The sequence below is a fragment of the Apteryx mantelli genome, chromosome 31, assembly GCF_036417845.1.
Source record: "Apteryx mantelli isolate bAptMan1 chromosome 31, bAptMan1.hap1, whole genome shotgun sequence".
Lineage (NCBI taxonomy): Eukaryota > Metazoa > Chordata > Aves > Apterygiformes > Apterygidae > Apteryx > Apteryx mantelli.
This window is the reverse complement of record NC_090008.1, coordinates 3,126,624-3,145,914: the sequence shown is the minus strand read 5'-3', so window position 1 is coordinate 3,145,914 and position 19,291 is coordinate 3,126,624. Positions and strand designations below refer to the sequence as shown.

Sequence of the window (19,291 nt, the reverse complement as noted above, 5' to 3'; positions counted from 1 at the left end):
CTCTCAGCAGTGTCGGTCGGCGGTGGGCATCGCCAGCACGGCGAGGGGCTGCACTTGCGCCCCGCAGCCCTCGGCTGCCCGGGGGGCGACGGGAGCCTCGGCACAGCGGCCGCACGGTGCCCCAGAGAGCAGCGGACAACGGCAGGGTGTGCGGCTGCAGCGTTTATTGGAGAAGAGGAGGAAACAGAGCAGGGAGAGAAGACCGAGGGATCGGGGAGTCGCTCTTCGATGGAGTGGGAATCGCCCTCAGGGACGGCCCAGCTCCTGCCGGTGGCGGGCCGGGGTCTGCTCCGGTCATTTCTCCTTGTGCTGGACCAGGCCCTTGGCGATGAGGTCGGGGATCTCCACGGCCAGCCAGGGGCCCAGCTGCAGAGCGGGAGCAGATGCCGTGAGCGGCCCCGCGGCACCACCCCCACGCGCTGCCCCGGCTCTCGCCCACACTCACCCCCAGCGCCATGAGATGGGCCAAGCCGAATTTGGGCACGTTCCTGGCCCACAGGGGCCGGAAATGCTCGGTGAGGCAGATCTTCCCTCCTCTGCGGGGAAGACGATGGAGCCGTGAGCTCCCCTTCGTGGCAAGCCGGAGCCCTCCCCAAGCACCAGCAAGAGCCTGGCACTGGCCCTGGACCCATTTTGGGGTGGTGGAAGCACCCCTCAGCCGGTAAAGCACTGGCCGTGGCCGGCACAGTCCCGCAGCATGGCCACAGCCGGGGATGGTGCCCCATGTGCCCCCAGCCACTCTCGCTGGCAGCCCCCACATCCACCCAAACGCCCGACCTGTACATCTTGGCTGTCTTCCCATCCAGCTCCGGAATGGCGATTTCAGGGGCAGTGCCCGGGTACGTCACAGGAATCTGTCGGCGGGGACACAGTGAGCATCGCTGTGGGGATCAGCACCCGTGGACGCCCTAAAGCCGTCCCCACATCCATGCCTGGAGGCAGCTCGCGGCACGGCTTTGACCGTTCCCTCCCCTGTCCCCCTGCGGTGGGTTTGGCCGCCATGGACGTGGCTGGAGGAGCCCTGGGGTGCGGCAGGGAGCGGGGCAGAGCCCGGGGGGTCCCGACGCATCACCCACTCTGGGACACTCACGTCAAACTCGATGGCAAACTCGTACTTGAGCAGGTCGTGGATGTACCAGCACTTCCCAAACCACCTGCAAGAGAGAGGGCGTCGAGGGTGGCCGCCCCAGCCGCGGGGCCAGGACGCCTGGGTCCCCTCCTGCCTCTACCTGGGACACGCAGAGCAGCCCCAGGGGTGGCGGGGAGCAAATATCCCGGTGCTTCACGGCCAGCGCCAGGGGAAGAGGTAGTTTCGGGAGGGTTTTAGCCGTGCCGAACAGCCCCGAGCACCGACCGACACGGGGCCGACGGGCTCGAGGATCCTCGCAGCTGCGCTGCCCGCTCTGGCCCAGGGCCCCGGCAATCCCCGCAGGCGCGCAGCCCTGCCGCTCACCCACCGCGTGCCCTCCTTGTTGGACTCCAGGCGGAACCAGTCGTTGTCGGCGTTCTTGTTGTTCTCCACATACTGGGGAGGCAACGGGCGGCGAGTGGGAATGGCGTGACCCTGGCCTGGCTCAGCCCGACCGCTCGGCCCAGCTGGAGCCCCCCGGCCTGCAGGGCAGCTCCGCGATTGGGCTGGGGCAACTGGGGGGACAACCCAGGGCAATGGGAGGGGGGGAAGTAGGGCAGTTGGGAATGGGGAATTGGGGGAGCTGGGGTGGACCTAGGGCAACTAGGGTGGAACTGAGGGAGCTGGGGGTGGGGAACTGGGGGAGCTGGGGCACGCCTAGGGCAACTGGGCTTGAACTGGGGCAGCTGGGAGTGGGGAACTGGGGGGACCCAGGGTAATGGGGGGAAACTGGAGCTGGTGGGAGTGGGGACCTGGGGGGGTGGGGTGGACGTGGGGCAGCAAGGGGTCCCAGGGCCTCCCTGCTGGGGGGGGGGGGGTGACAGTGGGCCCCAGGGGAACGAGGGAGCCCGGGCAGCGCTGCGGAGGAGGAGGAGGCCAGGGGCAACCCCCAGGGGGCGCTGTGCGCGGCGGGGGCGAGCCTCGGCGCGACCCTCCTCGGCCACCGTCGCGGCGGGGCCCCAGCAGCCCGGGCAGCGCCGAGCCGCTCCCCTGCCGGAGCAGCGGCGGCGGGGCTTACCTTGATGAGCGCCTGGTACTCCTCTTTCAGCCGCTGCACCCACAGCTCCCGGTCCCGCGGGCTCGCCGCTGTCCGCAGCAGCGGCAGCGCCGCCACCACCTTCCGCGTCGCCTCGTCCGCCATCTTTGGCGAGGGCGGGGCGGACCGGAAAAGGCTTCGCGGGGCTTGGTTTGCATTGGCACGCCGCCATCTTTGCTAGGGGCAAAGGCCGCTGACCGGAGGTGACGCTCTGGGAGAAACTAGGCCTGAGGCCGCCATCTTTCTTAGGGGCAGAGGACCGTGACAAGCAGTGACGTTCCGGGGTGGGGCTGGTCCCAGCGCCGCCATCTTTACTACAGGCGGGGGGGGGGGGGCGAGGACAAACCGTGACGCTAGGGAGCGCTGTGTCCATCGCCGCCATCTTAAGCACGGGCACGAGGACCGACAGGCCGTGACGCGAGGGGAGGGGTTGCTCCCAGTGCTGCCATCCTTAGTGCTGGCAGCGCTGAGTCCATCGGGTCTCAGCTGTGCCCATCACGTCCTCCCACCTGGGGGCTCCCTGGGGCCGGTTCCCTCCCGCTGCCCCACTTGTGAGCCCCGCTCAGCCCGTCTGGCTCCAGCAGTGTCCCCTTCCCCCACGTCCCCTGCATGGCCGAGGGACACCCTGGGGACAGCACACCAGGGGGCCAGGGTCACCTCGCAGCAGGGACCCGCGGGCAGCACCTCCGGCACCCCCAGGGCCACACTGTGAGGGACGGGTCCCCGCGGCAGCACGAGTGACATGGCGGCGGCGGTGGCTCAAGACGCCTTTATTGGGGGCCGGGCGGGCGCCGCTCAGGGCCGCTGCACCGCCCGCTTGCCGAAATCCAGCAGCTGGGAGAAGAGCTCGAAGGCGCCGGTGCGCAGCTCCGCGGCCAGGGGCGCGAAGTGCTGGCTGGCTCGCTCCAGATAGACCCTGGGGTGGGGGGAGAGCGGCGGGCGTCAGGGCGGCGCGCGGGGGCCTGGGCCCGCTCGCCCGCTCGGCCGCCCGGCGCACTTGGCCTGCTGCTTCATCTCCTGCGCCTTGAGCTTGTCGGGCAGCTCCTTGGTGACGTAGTCGGAGAGCGTCCGCAGGTGCAGCTCCAGCGCGTCGAAGGCGGCCTCCACGCGCGCCTCCAGCTGCGCCTCGCTGGCGGCCGCGCCGGGCGCCTCGGCCTCCCGCCTCACCGCGGCGCCTTCCAGGCAGCAGGCGCCCAGCAGCGCCAACGCCGCCACCGCCAGCACCTTCATCGCGGCCGCGGGGCTGCGGGGCAGGCGGGCGCTGGGCGGCGGGGGGCGTCCCGGGGGGCCCGAGCGGGGGGGAAGGCGGGTGTTGGGGGTCCTCGTGAGGGCTCAGGCCCTGCACGGGGCTGTGCTGGGGGCAGGGGTGGGGGCAACCCCGGGTCTGCCCCCCTCCTGCCCCATGGCACCCCCAGAGTCTGCCCCCCCCTGCCTCACAGCCCCCCCAGGGTCTGCTCCCCCCACCCCATGGTACCCCCAGGGTCTGCCCCCCCCCCCGCCCATGGTATCCCCAGGATCTGCCCCCCTCCTGCCCCATGGCACCCCTAGGGTCTGCCCCCCCCCCCATGGCACTTCCAGGGGCTGCTCCTCTCTGCCCCACAGCACCCCTAGGGTCTGACCCCCCCACCCCACGGCACCTCCAGGGTCGGCCCCCCTCCCCACGGCACGCCCAGGGTCTGCCCCCCCTCCCCATGGCACCCCCAGGGTCTGCCCCCCCCCCACCCCACGGCACCTCCAGGGTCGGCCCCCCTCCCCACGGCACGCCCAGGGTCTGCCCCCCCTGCCCCACAGCACCCCTAGGGTCTGCCCCCCCTGCCCCATGGCACCTCCAGGGTCTGCCCCCCCCCCAACCCACGGCATCCCCAGGGTCTGCCCCCCCTCCCCATGGTACCCCCAGGATCTGCCCACTCCCACCCCACGGAACCCCTAGGGGTCCGTTCCCCCCCCCCCCAGCACTGCCATCCCTGTCCTACCCCTTCCTGCCCCACAGCACCCTCAGGGTCTGCCCCCCCCCGACCCCACTCCTGCCCTATGGCACCCTCAGGGTCTGCCCCCTCCTGCCCCATGGCACCCCCAGGGTCTGCCCCCCCCACCCCACAGCACTCCCAGGGTCTGCCCTCTCCTGCCCCACAGCACTGCCATCCCCGTCCTGCCCGATGGCGCTGCCATTCCTGTCCCACCCCACGGCGTCACCATCTCCATCCTGCCCCATGGTGCCGCCAGCCCTGTCCTGCCCCACAGCCCTGCTGTCCCCATCCGGCCCCATTCCTGCCCCATCCCAGCCCTATTCCTGCCCCACAGCCCTGCTGTCCTCATCCTGCCCCTTCCCTGTCCCATTGCTGCCCCACAGCTCGCCTGTCCCCTGCTGCCCCGGTCCTGCCCCCTTCTGCCCCACGGCACCGCTGTCCCCCTCTGCCCCCTCCCCACCCACTGCTGCCCCATTGCTGCCTGGGTGCCAGCTGCCCCCTCACCTGGGCAGGGCTCTGAGGGCTGCGGGGGCCCCACGGGTGCTGCCCTGGGGACCGCGGGCGCTTTTATCCCCCGGGCAGCTCCCGCCCCCCGCGCCGGCCCCAGCTCCCAGGTAAACACCGTGGGGCTAAGGGTCACCGCCGGGGACGAGGCCCTGCCGTGGAGCGGCCCCGCAGCTGGGGGTGGGGTGGGGGGGGGACACGGGTGGGGGGGATGCCGGCGTGGAGCTGGCGGTGGCCCCTTGCCAGGGGGTCCCCGGCGGCTGCGGCGCCTGTGGCACCAGCCTCCGCATCCGGGACCCCTCGGTGTGGGGCGGCTCAGCTGGTGGCACCCCGGGCACGCGGTGGCCCCACGGCATGTTGTGGCCCTAGGGCTTGGCCGAGCCCCCCTGGCACAGTCTGGACCCGCATCGCATCGCAGCCCCACGGCACGTTGTAGCCCCACGGCGTGTTGTAGCCCCACGGCGCGTTGTAGCCCCATAGCGCGTGGTAGCTCTGTGGCCTGTTGCAGCCCCGTGGCACGTTGTCACCCCATGGCCCGTGGCAGCTGCACAGCCCGTGGGAGCCCTGGGGCATGCAGATGCCCGGTGGCACCCACCACCTGCCCCACGGCAGGGGTCCCTGGAGCCGGGGCTGAGGCCCCCGCGCTGCCTGGCCGCCCCTTGCACGGGGCCAAGGTCGGCATCCGCCTTATCGCTGACCCTCGGCCACCAACGTGACAGTGTGACGCAGCGGAGGGGGAGCGGGCGACTGCTGCCGCCCCACGTGGCACCGGGGGCAAAGACCCGGAGGCCCCCCAAGGGCGGCCAGCACCGCCCTGGCCCCCCCCGCGCCCCATGGCGCCCCTTGCCGACCCCCCGCCGGTGTCACCCCTTTCCGGGAAAGCTTGGCGATGGCAGCACGGCCAGGGGACACGGGGAGCACCCAGGGAGACAGGACGTGGGGGACAGCCAGGGACACAGGGAGCGGGGCACGGGACTGGGGACGCGGGGAGGGGACATGGGGAGGGGACATGGGGATGCAGGGAGGGAACATGGGGCTGGGGACATGGGGAGGGGACACGGGGATGCAGCCAGGGGACATGGGGAGATGACAAGGAGTTGGGAACACAGGGAGGGGACGTGGACCATGGCCAGGGGACACGGGGAGGGACACGGGGCTACGCAGTGGCTCAGCCCACACAGGCCACCCAGGGGGCAGGGAGGGAGGTAGCAGGGTTGGCTGCCAGGCCCAGCCCCGGGGAGGCGGCCGGAGGGAACGGGGGTGCCGGTCGGGGGCCCCATGTCGGTGACCCCCGGAGGGGGGGGACGTGGCACACGCGGAACGGCCCCGAGAGGGGCCTGGGCCCACGGGCCTCGTCTCAGCCAATGGGCTTTGAGCGCTCGCCGCTTCAGCCAATTGCCGGCGAGCGTTGCCCGCTCCAAAGATGGCGGCGGCGCCCTCGGGGCGGGAGCGGCCTCGTGAAGTCGCTTCTGGGTGCGGCGGTGGCGCCCGCGTCCAAGATGGCGGCGCCCATCAAGATCAGGGGGAGCGAGCGGGGGTAGGGCCGCGCCGCCGGGGCCGCCATGCCCGGCCGGGGGCCGCCGCCGCCCGCCGCCCGCTGAGCCGCCGCGCCGGGGCCGGGGCCGGGGCCGGGGCCGGGGCCGGGGCCGCGGCCATGGGCAACGTGCTGGGCCCCGCTGCTCGCCGGGCGCCGCGCCGGGGGGAGCCGCTCGGTAACCCCGGCAGCTTCGACGAGCTGCACCGGCAGTGCAAAGGTGGGCGCCGGGGCCGGGGGGGCACCGGGACCGGGCTTGGGGCTCGTGGGTGGTGGGGGGTCCTGTGTCGCCATTGGGGGGGGGGACAGGCCTGGCACCGGCCGGGAGGGGCCCGGGTGTGCAGGTGACACCGGGGGGGGACAGGGTCCCAGGTGTGCGGGTGACACCGGGCGGGGGACAGGCCTGGCACTGGCCGGGGGGTCCGGGGTGTGCAGGTGACACCGGGGGGAGGACAGGCCTGGCACCGGCTGGGGGGTCCAGGGTGTGCGGGTGACACTAGGGGGGACAGGCCTGGCACCGGCCGGGGGGTCCTGGGTGTGCAGGTGACACCAGGGGGACACAGGGTCCCGGGTGTGTGGGTGACACCAGTGGGGGGGACAGGCCTGGCACTGGCCGGGGGGTCTGGGGTGTGCGGGTGACACTGGGGGGACACAGGGTCTGGGGTGTGCAGGTGACACTAGGGGGGACAGGCCTGGCACTGGCCAGGGGGTCTGGGGTGTGCGGGTGACACTGGGGGGACACAGGGTCCGGGGTGTGCAGGTGACACTAGGGGGGACAGGCCTGGCACTGGCTGGGGGGTCCGGGGTGTGCAGGTGACACTGGGGGGACACAGGGTCCCGGGTGTGTGGGTGACACGGGGAGGGGATGCGGTGTCCCAGTGTCCCGAGAGGAGCAGTAGTGGCAGGTGGCCCTTGGGGGGGGGGGGGTCCTGGCATGGGGGTGACACCAGGGTGTGTGTGTGACAGCCATGGGGGGGCTGGCCTGGAGGATCCTGGCACGGGTGTGGGGGGGACAGCACCAGGTGGCCTTGGGGGGGGGGTTGTCCTGGCATCTGGGTGGCTTCGGGGGGGTCCCGGCGTGCGGTGGGGCAGCAGCGGGTGGCCCCGCCAGGGGACGTCCCCTGCGCTGAGCCCGCTCCCCCCGCAGAGGTTTTCCCCCAGCAGATGGAGGGGGTGAAGCTCATCGTCAACAAAGCGCTGAGCAGCCACTTCCAGGTCGGTGGCAGCTGCTGGCCGCGGCCCCCCGCGGGGACAGAGCCCCCCCCGGGGGGGTGTGGGAGAGGGCCGGGGCCGATGCCGTGACCCCCGCTGACCTGCCGCCCCTGTAGGTGACCCACACCGTCCACATGAGCACCCTCGGTCCTTCCAACTACCACTTCAACGCCACGTACGTGGGCGACCGGCAGCTCAGCCCCACTGAGGTGAGCGGGGCGCGGGGGGGGGGCGCTGCGGCCCCCGCGGGCAACGTCCCCGGAGGCTCCCGGGCCCTGTCCTGGCCAAGAAATGGGAGTTGGGGTCCTGGCTCCTGCGCTGGGGGGGCTGCCAACCGTGCGGGAAGAAGCTCAGGGCTTGGTGCCACCGGGGTTTTATCCCTCCTGTGCAGCACGGCTGATCACAGGGTCCCCTTGGGAGGACGGTCTGGGTGGCCAGGGGACACTGGGTGGCCCTGGGAGGACCGCTAGGCTGCAAATGGGATGGGTTTGGGTGAGCTGGGGGTGCTCCTAGGCTGGGGTGGGGGTTTACCCCTGGCCTCGGGGCAAAGGGATCCTTGGCTCAAGTAGGGGCTGCTGGATCTGCTGCAGGGTCCTGGATGGGTGTCTCCAGCGTGGGGGGGGGGGCCAGGGTGCCCGCGGTGGGGCAGGGGGACTCCGTGTCCCCTCTGCCACCGCGGCTCAGCGCACCCCATCCCGCAGGCCTTCCCCACGCTGGTCGGGGACATGGATAACTGCGGCAGCCTCAACGCCCAGGTGCTGCACCTCGTGGCGGAGCGGATCCGAACCAAAGCTGTCTTCCAGGTGGGGCCGGGTGGGAGGCTCCCCGGGGTGGGGGCACCGCGCTGGGTGGCGGGATGTCTCCGTCGGTCCGGCCTGCTGGAGCCTGGAGGTGGTGCCGGCCGATCACGGTGAGCCCAGTGCCGAGAGGGACCTCGCAGCCCACCCTGGCACTGGCATCCCAGTCTGTCCCCCTCCGTGGGACGGTGATGCTGCCCGGCTCCGGGCCGAGCTGCAGCAGGACCCCGTTGCGGTGCCGATCCCCTTCCAGACCCATCAGTCCAAGTTCATGACGTGGCAGTTTGACGGCGAGTACCGGGGGGACGACTGCACGGCCACCCTCACGCTGGGCAACCCTGACCTCCTCAGCGAATCCGGTGAGCAGGGCGCTCGGGCTCCGGCTCAGCCGGCGCTCGTGGGGCCGCAGCGCAGAGCGGCTCCCGGGCGCTGAGGGCTTCGCTGTCCCCACAGTGATCATGGTGGCCCACTTCCTGCAGAGCGTGACCTCCCGCCTGGTGCTGGGCGGAGAGATGGTTTATCACCGGCGGCCCGGCGAGGAGGGAGCCATCGTCACGCTGGCGGGGAAATACACGGGTACGCGGGGAAGCACGGGGCGAGTTGGCGCATCCCGTGCTCAAAAGGACCATGGGGAGAGCCCACAGGTCCAGCACGGGGCCACCACCCCTGCCCTAAGCTCTGTCCCATCTCCTGAGCATGGTGACCACCCTGCCGTCCCCAGGGATGTCCCGGCTCCCCTCGGCCCTGTGGGCTTCTTTTCTTTTTCCAGCTCTCAAGTGGGTGGCGACGCTGAACATCGGGTACGGCGGCGCCCATGCCAGCTACTACCACAAAGCCAACGAGCAGGTGAGCGGGGCCCGTGCGCCCGCTGGCTCGCGTTGCCCCCGCGGGGCCTCACGCTCCTTTCCCCCCCCCCCTGCCAGGTCCAGGTTGGGGTGGAGCTGGAGGCCAACACGCGGCTGCAGGACACCACCTTCGCCTTCGGCTACCAGCTCAACCTGCCGCAGGCCAACATGGTCTTCAGAGGTGAGCGAGGAGCTGGGCCGAGCACCCCAACACCCGTGGGTGCTTGCAGTCGCTCACGCCTGTCCCCCCCCACCCCGTACAGGGCTCCTGGACAGTAACTGGTGCGTAGGGGGGGTGCTGGAGAAGAAATTGCCCCCCCTGCCCGTCACCCTGGCTCTGGGCGCCTTCCTCAACCACTGGAAGAACCGTTTCCACTGCGGCTTCAGTGTCATCGTGGGTTGAGGAGGCTGCGGGTGCCCAGGCAGAGCGAGCGCCCGTGCGCGGGCTGGCGGCTCCGGCCACCTTCCTGCTCAGGGAGCTTTGGCGCTGCGAGGGCGCGGGCCGGGGCCCCGCTCTCGCCCCACGGGCCCGTCGCCCGCGGGGGCGACCGACCCCAGCCCCAGGACTGACTGTGCTGCCGGGGCTGGGGGGGGGGGGCTGTGGGCAGGGGGGCGCCGGTCCCTCGCCACTGGGGGACACTGTGTGACAGCGTGTGACGGCTTGTGAGCTATTAAAGCCTTGGGGCTGAGGAGCGGCTGCTTTTTTTGGGCGGGTGGGGGGGGGGAGCGACGGGCAGACTTGCTGCCCGGGCCCTGGGAGCCTCCGTCTTCCGCAGGGAGGGTCCCGCGTGGTCCCTGGCTCTCACCCGTGCTGCCCTCCTCGAGCATCCCTGTTTCCTTCTGCTCCTGCCTCTCCCTAGCCTCAGTTTCCCTCCAGGTGGGTGCAGAGCTGCTCTGGGCAGTAGAGGACATGGCATGGGCTGGAAGTATCCGGCAGCGCCCGGAGCCAGGGCTGCGTTCACACAAACGCACCCACACAGCCTGGAAAAATAAAGGAGCTTTACTCTACCCTGTAAAGTGCGCTGGTACCCAGTGGGCGCCGGCTCCGTAGGCACGGCCAGCGCCGGCGGCTGGAGGGACCAGGCTTGGCTGGTGCCGAGCAGGAAGCGGTGCTGGCGCCCAGCTCGACGGGGTGGGACAAGGCCGGTGCCACCGGCCCGCTGCAGGGGCCAGGGCTTGACGTGCAGGCCGTGGGGCTTTGACGGGGCGACTGGCGGCGCGGGCTCTAGCTGATGATTTCGGAGAGCAGCGGCGTCATGGAGGACAGGTCCTGGATGTGCAGTATCTGCCGCGTGTTCTCCACCTTCAGCGTCTGCAGCTCCGTCAGCAGCAGCAGCAGCTTTGCATAGAGAAACCTGACGGGGGGAAGGTGCCCGGCTCAGCCTGTCCGTGCCCCTGGCGGGGGCAGAACCAGGCACCGCTGCCCCCGTTGGAGAGGCTGGGCTGAGCCGCAGGGGGTTTCCGCACCGAGCACGGTGGGACCGTGGCCATGCCAACCCTGCCAGGCTCTGCCTGTGCCCACGGGCACCCCCTGGATCCATGGGCCATGCTCCCATCCCACCCAGGCAGGGTTGGGATGCCTCACGGGCAGATCTGTGATGCCAGTCCCCAGTGGCAAAGTGAGGGGTGCCCTGGTGCCACTGGGGCTCCAGGAAGAGGTGTCCACCCTGTCCCATCCCCGGCACCTACCTGCCCTCGGGCATGGGGTGCTGGTGGTCGATGTAGCTCTTGAGCGTGAGGGCCACCTTCTCCTGGAGCTGGTCGATGAACTCCCGCTGAGCAATGCCCGCGTGGTCTGCAAGCGCCAGGTGGGTGGCCATGAGCCAGGGACCCATGGGGGGTGGGATGTCCCCGCTGTGCCTGCCAAGGCCCCCTACCTGGTGAGAAGAGGAGGATGGCCTGGAGCAGGACGTACTCGGCCTCATGCAGCCGCAGCTTCTTCAGGCTGATGTGGAACTTGAGCAGCGGCTCCAGGTAGATCTGCTGAAACCCAGCTGGGGAGAGTGTGGTGGTGACGGGGGAGCTGGGCCAGCAGCCCGGCGGAGGAATTGGAGCCATGCACGGATGTCTCTTACTTTTCCCTTCCCGTGGGGAGTCCCTGGACCCAGTGTCAACACCCTCCTTGGCTGCCCTGACCCTGTGGGGCAGCCCCGGGCAGCTGCTGCCCCTCATCCCTGCCCCGGTGCTACCCCGTGCCCGTGCCAGCTCACCCAGGGCCCCGTCTTGGATGGTGTAGCAGTGCTGCCCGCACTCCCAGGCGTTGGTCTCCTCGTTGAAGACCGTGTTGAATTGGATCTGGCAGATCTCCAAAGTGGCACCTTTGAGCAGTGAGATCTGGTCGTCGATGGGCAAGCTCCTACCGGGAGACACTGAGATGTCAAAGCCAGGACGAGGGGATGGGGATGCCCACGCCGTGCCTGTGCTGACCTGAAGGCTGGGATCTCCTTGGCGAATTTGATGACCTGCTGGATCATGAAGGTGCTGAGGTCGGCGAAGTGGGGCAGCATGGAGAAGACGTCGGGCAGCACGTCCTCAGCCAGGCAGTCCGGCTCTGGGGACACCACTGCCAGCGGCGACAAGGAGAGACTGCCAGGCTCCAGCGGGCTGCGGGGACGCGGGCTGTGGATGTAGAGCCGCACGGCGGGCTGGCGAAGGTGGCAGGGCGTTAGCGGTGGGCCGGGACCTTCTGGGTGGGCGCCGCCGGGCTCCCGCGGCCCCACTCACCCGGTAGTGCACGAACTGGGAGAAGCTGGAGTCGAAGTTCCTCTTGTGGGCCGTGATGAGGATGCTGATGAGCTCCTGCTGCTCCGCCGTGAGCCCCCTGGGCTGCCCCAGCGCCTCCCGCGCCAGCCGCCGCTGCCGCCGCAGCGCTCGCCGTGTCCGCAGCGCCTCCTCCGACATGATCACTGCGGCACCGGGGGGCTGGGTCAGCTCCGTGGGGGCGGGCAGGACACCCGGGTCCTCGCCTTGGCTCAGGGACATGGTGGGGGGGAAGACCCTACCAGCGAGAGGTGACCAATCCCACACCCTCTTCCCTGCATCTCCCTGTTCTTATCTATATCCCCCAGTCACCTTGCTGTCCCCTCTCCCCTAGGTCCCCCCATCCCTTCTGCCACCATGTCTCCCCCTGCCATCCTACCCAGACTGTCTTCTCCATTCCATGTCCCCCAACATCCCACATAGGTCCCCCCTTTCCCACCAAGGTCCCCCTGTTGTGCCCTCTGTCCCTGTGTCCTCCCATCTGTCCCACTCAGGTCACCCCATCCGTGCCAGCCAGGTGATCCTGTCCCTTCTCCCCCCATCGCCTCTTCCCCCATGCCCTCCCTGCCATCCCACCCAAGCCCCCCTGCTGTCCCCTGTCCCCTAGGGCCGCCGGGGCTGGCCGCACTCACTGTCCTTCCTCATGCCCACGTCAATGCACTTCTGGAGGCGGCAGGCCTGGCACTGCCTCCGCTTGGCCTTGGTGACAGGGCAGCTCCGGGCGAAGGGGCAGGTGAAGTGGACGCCCTTGTTGATGGACCGCCTGGAGGGGCACGGGGACACGGAGCAGGGTGGGCACGGGCCAGAGCCTCCGGCCGTGCCGCGGTGCCTGGGGCCCTGCAGACAAGCGGTTCGTGCCCCCCAGCCTGGCCCAGGATGGGTCTGTGTGGTGACAGAAGGGCCACCCCGCGCCCGCTGGTACCCTGGAGCGGCTGTGGGGCAGGATTTGCCGGGGTGGGGGGCACCCCTTGCCCCCAGGACCCTGCCACTGGCCTGCCTTGGAGAAGCTGGGCTGTTTGAGCACAGGCCTGAGAGCATCCCATCCTGTCTTGTCCCATCCTGTCCTGTCCTGTCCCATCTCACTCCTGACCTTACTGTTCTGTCCCATCCCATCTTGTCCCATTCCATCCTGTCCTGTCCTGTCCCATCCTGTCCTGTCCCACCTCATCCCACCTGACCCTCCTGTCCTGTCCCGTCCTGTCCCATCTCATCCCACCCCGACCCTCTTGTCCTGTCCCATTCCATCTTGTCCTGCTCCTTGTTGCCCCATCCCACCTGTGATGGTGTGCTCTTCCCCCCCATTGATGTGCTCTCTCCCCCTCAACCTGACCTCCCTGTAAACAGCACAGACGCAGGGGCTAGTTGAGCGTGCGCCAACTAAGGCCCGTCTAGCATGCAAATATGACGATGAGTCAATCATCTCCCCCCCAGAAATAGGGGGCAGCCCAGAGCCCTTGAGCTCTCCTGCTTCGCAGCGGGCTGCACTGCAGAACCTCCTCTTGAGCAGGGACGCCTCTCAAGGTTCCTCCTCGAGGCTGAGAGATTCCTTACTCGTGACAGATCCTCGGGAAGTGATTAATAGCATGCTGAACTTTTGCGAACTTCGCGAAACTTTGCTGAGTTATATCTCTGACTAATCGCGCACATAATTCCTTAGACATAAGCCGTTGACCAAGTCTGAGACTAGGACTGGATTCAGCCGCACCTTGGCTCCTCTCGGAAGGAGTTTAGAAAGCAAGGGGGTCCAGTCTGAACCTCGTGACTCAACGGGAGGGTCTCCATTGTGCATGCATCTGACCCTGTCCTTCATGCGGTAAATAACTGAGTGAACCTTGCCAATCGAACCTCGTTAAATCGTTCTTATGCACGACTGAACTTTGTTAAGTCGCTGTCTTACTGCAATAAACGTAGTGCTGCTTCCCTCTTAGGAGTGAAGTGCATCACTCCTTTCATGACACCATCCCATCCCATCCTGTCCTTTCCCATCACATCTTGTTCCATCCCGTCCTGCCCCACCTTGTCCCATCCCATCTTGTTCCATTCCATCCCATCCTGGCCTGTCCCATCGCATCTTGTTCCATCCCGTCCTGCCCCACCTTGTCCCATCCCATCTTGTTCCATTCCATCCCATCCTGGCCTGTCCCATCGCATCTTGTTCCATCCCGTCCTGCCCCACCTTGTCCCATCCCATCTTGTTCCATTCCATCCCATCCTGGCCTGTCCCATCGCATCTTGTTCCATCCCGTCCTGCCCCACCTTGTCCCATCCCATCTTGTTCCATTCCATCCCATCCTGGCCTGTCCCATCGCATCTTGTTCCATCCCGTCCTGCCCCACCTTGTCCCATCCCATCTTGTTCCATTCCATCCCATCCTGGCCTGTCCCATCACATCTTGTTCCATCCCGTCCCATTCTGTCCCACGTCATCTCTTCTCACCCCATCCCATCCTGTCCCGTCCTGTCGTGTGTGGACCTGTCCCATCCCCTGGCACCCCGTCCCACCCTGTGCCATGCTGTGGCCTGGCTGCGGCACCCACCTGAAGAAGCCTTTGCAGCCCTCACAGGTCATGACATGGAAGTGGTAGCCGGTGGCTCGGTCCCCGCACACGGCACAGATCTTCTCCTCGTCGGGCTCCGTGTCCTCCCTCTCGGTGGCCCGGTGGCCTTGTGCGCAGGGACTGTCGCCCAGGCTGCTCTCCAGGTCCGAGGGGCTGGACACGGACATGGCTGAGGCTGTGGGGATGGCCACGCTCCGGCCGATGCCGCCCGGACCCCAGGGGGGCCCGCAGCGAGGAGAGAGCCTGTAGGATAAGGGCATGCAAATACATGTGCACACACATGTGTTCATGCACACACAGGTGTGGTGCTCTCCCTCCCAGCTGGCAGGTCCCCACCACGGGGACCGTGGTCACCGTTTGCACACGTGGGCTTGCAGATGCGCTGTGTGCGCGTCTTACTGCCAACGCGCCGCACCGCATGCTCGTGCGCGTTATTGCCGACGTGCTCGTACGTGCACGTGCGTGTCTGCAGCCGTGCCGTGCATGCACGTGTGTGCGTGTGCCGCTGCAGATGTGCTGTTATTGCAGCCGTGCATGTTTGCAGATGTGCCATGTGTGCACGCGCCATTGCAGCTGTGCTGCGTGCCCGCTATTGCAGATGTGCTGTGCCACGTGCACGCGCTGCTTGTGGGGGTTATTGCGGATACGAGCTGCGTGTGCATGCGCACATTGCTGCACGTCTGCTGTGCTATCGCAGATGGGCACATGCATGCGTGCGCGCTCTTGCAGATGTGTCCCACCATGTGTATTATTGCAGACGTTACACGTGCGTCTATTTGTGCGTTATCACAGATATCCGTGCCACGCGTGCAGGTTGCTGCCTGCATGTTACTGCAGAATTGCATGCCAGCTGTGTGCATTACTGCAGACGTTCACGCCGCGTGTGCCGCGCTGTCCCTGCGACTGTCACTGCAGACACTGCGCCGTGCGCGTGCTTGTGCGTGTGTGCGTACAAACCGTGCTTGCGCAACGCCGGGGCCGGCGGGCAGCCGTCGCCCCGTCCCGCGGGCGCTCGGCGCCACTGGCACCCTGCGGCCGCTGCCCCGCCGCCCCGCTCCCGCGCGGCCCCGTCCCTTGCGTGCCCCTCGCTACCGGCCCGGCTGTCCCCAGGCCACGACGCCCGTCGTCGTGGTTCCCGGCCGCCCCTTCCCGCCCCGGCTGCCCCCGAGGCGCCCCAGCGCCACCCGCGACGGGCGGCCGGTTCCCCCCGCGGCCTGCGCTCACCCGCCGGCGGCTCGCGAGGGGCTGCCGGGCCCCCCGGCCTCCTCCACGCCGCCGCCGCCGCCGCCAAGCCCGCGGATCCACCGGGAGCCCGGGTGGAATTTGAACCTTGAACTTGGCGGAGGTTGGAGCAGGCGGGGGCGGCGCTGCGCGGCCGGGCGGCGCCCGGGGCGGGGGGGGGGGGCGAGGGGCCTCCCCGGGCGGCCCCAGCCCTGCTTGACCGAAGCGGCCCTGACCCTCTCGCTGCGGGCAGGTGCCGGCGGCCTCCCGGTCCCCCCGGCCACGCCGGCAGGGCCGAGCCCGCCCCGGCGGCGCGAGGAGCCTGCGGGCACGGGGTCCCCTCGGACGCCTGGGCCCCCTCCGGACGCCTGGGCCCCGCGGGCGCGCGCGACGTCGAGGCACCGGGGGGGGGGCGGGGGGAGGGGCTCCTGCCGCACGTGCGCGGCAGGCGCGCGCGGGGGGAGGCGGGGCCTGGGGAGCGACCCGCGCCTCCATTGGCTGCCCGCGGCTGTCACTCAGGGGCGCCCCTATAAAAGCGGGAGCGGCGCGCGCGGCGCTACACACCGGGCGGCGGCGCGGGGCGGCCATGAGCGAGGTGAGGGGCCCCGCGGGCACCGGCTCAGCCCTCCCCGGTGCCCCGACGTGACCGGGGGGGGGGGGCGGGCGGGCGGCTGCGGGTCCCGAGGGGGGGACCCGGTGCCGGGACGGCGACCGCACCGGTGCGACCGGTGCCCGGTCCGGGGCTGCCAGCCCGGCCGGGCTTCGAGGTGGGAGCGGGGGCCCCTCTCGGCCCCCTTGGGGGGGGGTGTTGGGGGGCGGCCCCGGTTTTGGGGGGCGCTGGGGGACCGGTGCCGGTGCGGCTCCCCCCCCCCCAGCACGGGGCCAGCGGAGCGGCTGGCTCGGTGCAGCGGCAACTCGCCCCCTGGGGAAAGTCGCAGCGGGATGGAAACAAAAACCCACCAAAAAGGGGGAGGGGGGCGAAAAAAACCGTTTTTAGCCACAAGCTGGGATAGGGGGGGAGGACGTGACCTGAAAACGAGCAGCCCTCCCGGAGGGCAGGGGGCTCCCAGCCCCTTTGCACGGGGTTTCGGGGTCCTGCTGCTCCCCCGGGCGGCCGCGCACCCAGGGACCTGCCGGGCCCCGAGCGGCAGCTGGCGACACGGGCCGGTGGGCTCCTGACGGGATCAACCCCACCAGCGGGGCAGCTAAGCGGATCGGGGATGCCCCGAGCCGTGACGGAGCCCCCGCTGAGGGACCCAGGTGCCCAGCTAAGCTGTCTGCCTGCCTGCCTGCCCCACAGCTGGCTGCAGGCAGGGCAGAGCCGGTGAGACATCCTGCTCCGGCAGCTCCTTGCAGGATCCCACCTGGCTCTGCGGCGCCCGGGGGCTGGCAGATGGGGATTAAATCGTGTCGTTCCCTGCCCGTGCCCACCGCGGTGCAATAAACCTGGTGGCTGCGGCAGCGATGCAGCATCCCGTGACGGGGGCTGAGCCCTGTCCCGTGTGCAGTGCGGTTCCCTGCCCCAGGGCTGCCTGCGCCCTCCCCGCTGCCCTCAGATCATCCTTGTGGCATGCAGCCACATATGGGCTTTGCAGCCTGACCATAGCGGCATTTGGGGACCCCCCCCGGCTGTGTGTGCTTGGGCTGTGTTGGGGGACGTGAAGGTCCTGAACGCCGCTTTCCTTCTCTCTGCAGCTCAGCTCCAATGAGTCATCGACCTCCGCGGAGGCCCCCGGCGGGCAGGAGAAAGGTGAGGGCGCGCGGCGGCCTCGTCGCTTGGGACTGGCCTGGGAGCACCCTACGGCAGTCAGACGCCTCGGTGGCTGTGCGGCACTGGTGGGATGAGGAAGCCTTGGCTGTGCTCTGCGGGAGCCGCTTTCCTAGCGCTCTTGCACCACGAGGGCTGGCTGGGACCCTGCACTCCTGTCCCCAGGTCCCATGGGGATTTGTGACCCCACTGTGGGGAATGTCACCCGGCTGGATTTGGGGATAAGACCGCTCTGTCCTGCCCTTGCCTCAGGCTGGTGCTGGTGGAGAAAGGGTTTGCAGAGTGCATCCGGGGTTGCTTGGGCAGAGTTTGGGGGGGCTGGTGGGTGCCCACATGCAGCCAGGCTGTAACCGGGGCAGCTGGGTTTCCCCATAGCCAAAGCCGGGAACTCCAAGAAGGTGGAGGAGGAAGAGGAGATCGACATAGACCTGAACGCTCCTGAGACGGAGAAGGCTGCGCTCGCCATCCAGGGCAAGTTTCGCCGCTTCCAGAAACGGAAAAAGGACTCGGGGCCCTGAGCAGCACCTGCCTCTCCAGTTCTGCGCTCCCAGTGGCCCCAGGCCCCCCTGCCCGGATTGGGCTCCCGTTCTTTGCACGTCACACATCTCCGGCTGGGGGCACGGCCCCCTCCTGGCCTCACCTGCCTCCCCAGTGTCACCTCTGTCCTCAGAGAGCTGTGCCGATGGTGTGGTGTTGTCCCTGCAAAGATGTGGGGCTGGGGGGATCCCACCGGCTTGGGGGAGCTCGGCCTTTCCTTACTCCTCACCCAGCCCTGAGCTGGGGCCCTGCCTGCTGGGGTGGGGGGATGCCCTGAAGCCATTGGGGGGAGGTAGTTGGGGGGGGCAAGGGGAGACTGTAGAGCCAGATTGGTGGCCTGAGGGCAGACCCCACTGAGTTGCCGGGGGTCCCCTGTGTCCCTGGGGGTGAATGTGGCCCTTGTATGAGGGAATGGCAGGGAAATGCCCTTCCCTGGGGGCAGCCCCATCTCCCTGCCCTCGGTGGTGGTGGTGGTTCGGTGCTGGGGGCTGCTGTGGGCAGGACACAGGTGGGGAATGACCCAGCTGCTGCTTGGAGGGGCCCGGGTGTCCCCTGAACAAGGTGAAAACCCCCTGTCCTGTCCCCTGGGATGCCTTGGAGAAGGGTGAGGTGGTGGCAGGGACAGCAGGACAAGGTTGGGGGCGCAGGCCTTGCTGCGGGTGCGCTCGCAGCCCCCAGCGTGGCGAAACCCGCGGTTCCCCAGGCATCCCCCGTCCCATGGTGCTGCCCTGTCCCGTGTGTTCTTTGTCACCGTCCCCCTCGTCCCTGTGCTGGCAGGGGGTCAGCGCCCCCGCGGCACAGCCGGCGCTGCGCCCAGCGCACGCTCTTCTAGCATGTGTAAAGAATAAAAATGTCTGGGGAGAGCGGCAGGCTGCCGTGTGCTCTGTGGGAGGCGGGAAGAGGTACCCGGAGAGACCTAGAGCTGCTCGGGATCTGGGCGCCTCGCCGCAGGTGTCGAGGGAGCAGGGCTGCCCTGGGAAGCGCGCTGCTGTGTGTCGCTGTCCCTGCCACCCCGTTCCCCCCCCGTGGCATCCTCCGCTCTGGGACGAGCGGGGTGGAGACGCCTGCTTAAAAATAGCAGCCCGGGGCCGCGCTGTTCCTGCGGACGGCTCGCTTCCCAGGGCTGGCCTGACCCCCGCGTGTCCCTGCCCGGCCGCAGCTATTTCTGCCCCAGGAGCAGCGTTCCCGGCGCACCCGCCTCAGCCCCGGGAGCGTGCCGTTGTGGTTAGGAGCTGGTTTATAGCGCTGGGCTGGGGAATAAAACGCCGGGAGCTGGGGCTGAGGGGGGTGCGTGGTGTCCCCGTCCCGGCCGGGGGTTTGTCCTGGTGTTTGGGACTGGTTGTCAGGTGACTGCTGCCCAGACGAGGGGGTGATGGCTGCTGGGAAGGGGTTATGCGGGCAAGAGAGGCAGGATTTGCCCCAGG

At 69.2% G+C, this 19,291-nt stretch overlaps 5 protein-coding genes across 7 annotated transcripts; 2 read left to right on the top strand and 3 right to left on the bottom strand.

Annotated features, from left to right (window-relative positions):
* Positions 1–149: 149 nt before the first annotated feature.
* Positions 150–2,306, bottom strand: UFC1 (ubiquitin-fold modifier conjugating enzyme 1). The gene is made up of 6 exons (XM_067313577.1): positions 2,148–2,306; positions 1,458–1,525; positions 1,091–1,154; positions 778–854; positions 446–536; positions 150–366 (listed from the first exon to the last, which is right to left on the bottom strand). Exons 1-6 carry the CDS (start codon positions 2,268–2,270, stop codon positions 295–297), a joined length of 495 nt encoding a protein of 164 aa, XP_067169678.1. The 5' UTR covers positions 2,271–2,306; the 3' UTR covers positions 150–294.
* Positions 2,307–2,919: 613 nt separating this feature from the next.
* Positions 2,920–4,715, bottom strand: APOA2 (apolipoprotein A2). The gene is made up of 3 exons (XM_067313579.1): positions 4,637–4,715; positions 3,163–3,408; positions 2,920–3,081 (listed from the first exon to the last, which is right to left on the bottom strand). The coding sequence occupies exons 2-3, from the start codon at positions 3,393–3,395 to the stop codon at positions 2,961–2,963; spliced, it is 354 nt and encodes a 117-aa protein (XP_067169680.1). The 5' UTR covers positions 3,396–3,408; positions 4,637–4,715; the 3' UTR covers positions 2,920–2,960.
* A 1,548-nt stretch (positions 4,716–6,263) lies between these two features.
* Positions 6,264–9,639, top strand: TOMM40L (translocase of outer mitochondrial membrane 40 like). 2 transcript variants are annotated; one of them, XM_067313567.1, is made up of 9 exons: positions 6,264–6,390; positions 7,318–7,385; positions 7,499–7,591; positions 8,084–8,185; positions 8,433–8,538; positions 8,633–8,755; positions 8,949–9,025; positions 9,103–9,205; positions 9,288–9,639. In XM_067313567.1, the coding sequence occupies exons 1-9, from the start codon at positions 6,291–6,293 to the stop codon at positions 9,425–9,427; spliced, it is 912 nt and encodes a 303-aa protein (XP_067169668.1). In that variant the 5' UTR covers positions 6,264–6,290; the 3' UTR covers positions 9,428–9,639. The 2 variants fall into 2 exon arrangements, with proteins under 2 accessions (XP_067169668.1, XP_067169669.1); XM_067313568.1 differs by having other exon boundaries at positions 8,659–8,755; positions 9,288–9,385.
* A 369-nt stretch (positions 9,640–10,008) lies between these two features.
* On the bottom strand, positions 10,009–15,642 carry NR1I3 (nuclear receptor subfamily 1 group I member 3). Of its 2 annotated transcripts, XM_067313558.1 has the most exons (9): positions 15,566–15,642; positions 14,321–14,584; positions 12,417–12,547; positions 11,749–11,930; positions 11,452–11,669; positions 11,235–11,380; positions 10,902–11,018; positions 10,714–10,819; positions 10,009–10,379 (listed from the first exon to the last, which is right to left on the bottom strand). In XM_067313558.1, the coding sequence occupies exons 2-9, from the start codon at positions 14,506–14,508 to the stop codon at positions 10,250–10,252; spliced, it is 1,218 nt and encodes a 405-aa protein (XP_067169659.1). In that variant the 5' UTR covers positions 14,509–14,584; positions 15,566–15,642; the 3' UTR covers positions 10,009–10,249. The 2 variants fall into 2 exon arrangements, with proteins under 2 accessions (XP_067169659.1, XP_067169658.1); XM_067313557.1 differs by having other exon boundaries at positions 10,902–11,380.
* On the top strand, positions 14,507–18,140 carry PCP4L1 (Purkinje cell protein 4 like 1). Its single transcript, XM_067313158.1, has 4 exons — positions 14,507–14,586; positions 16,248–16,329; positions 17,258–17,312; positions 17,706–18,140. Exons 1-4 carry the CDS (start codon positions 14,507–14,509, stop codon positions 17,846–17,848), a joined length of 360 nt encoding a protein of 119 aa, XP_067169259.1. The 3' UTR covers positions 17,849–18,140.
* The last annotated feature ends 1,151 nt before the right edge of the window (positions 18,141–19,291 follow it).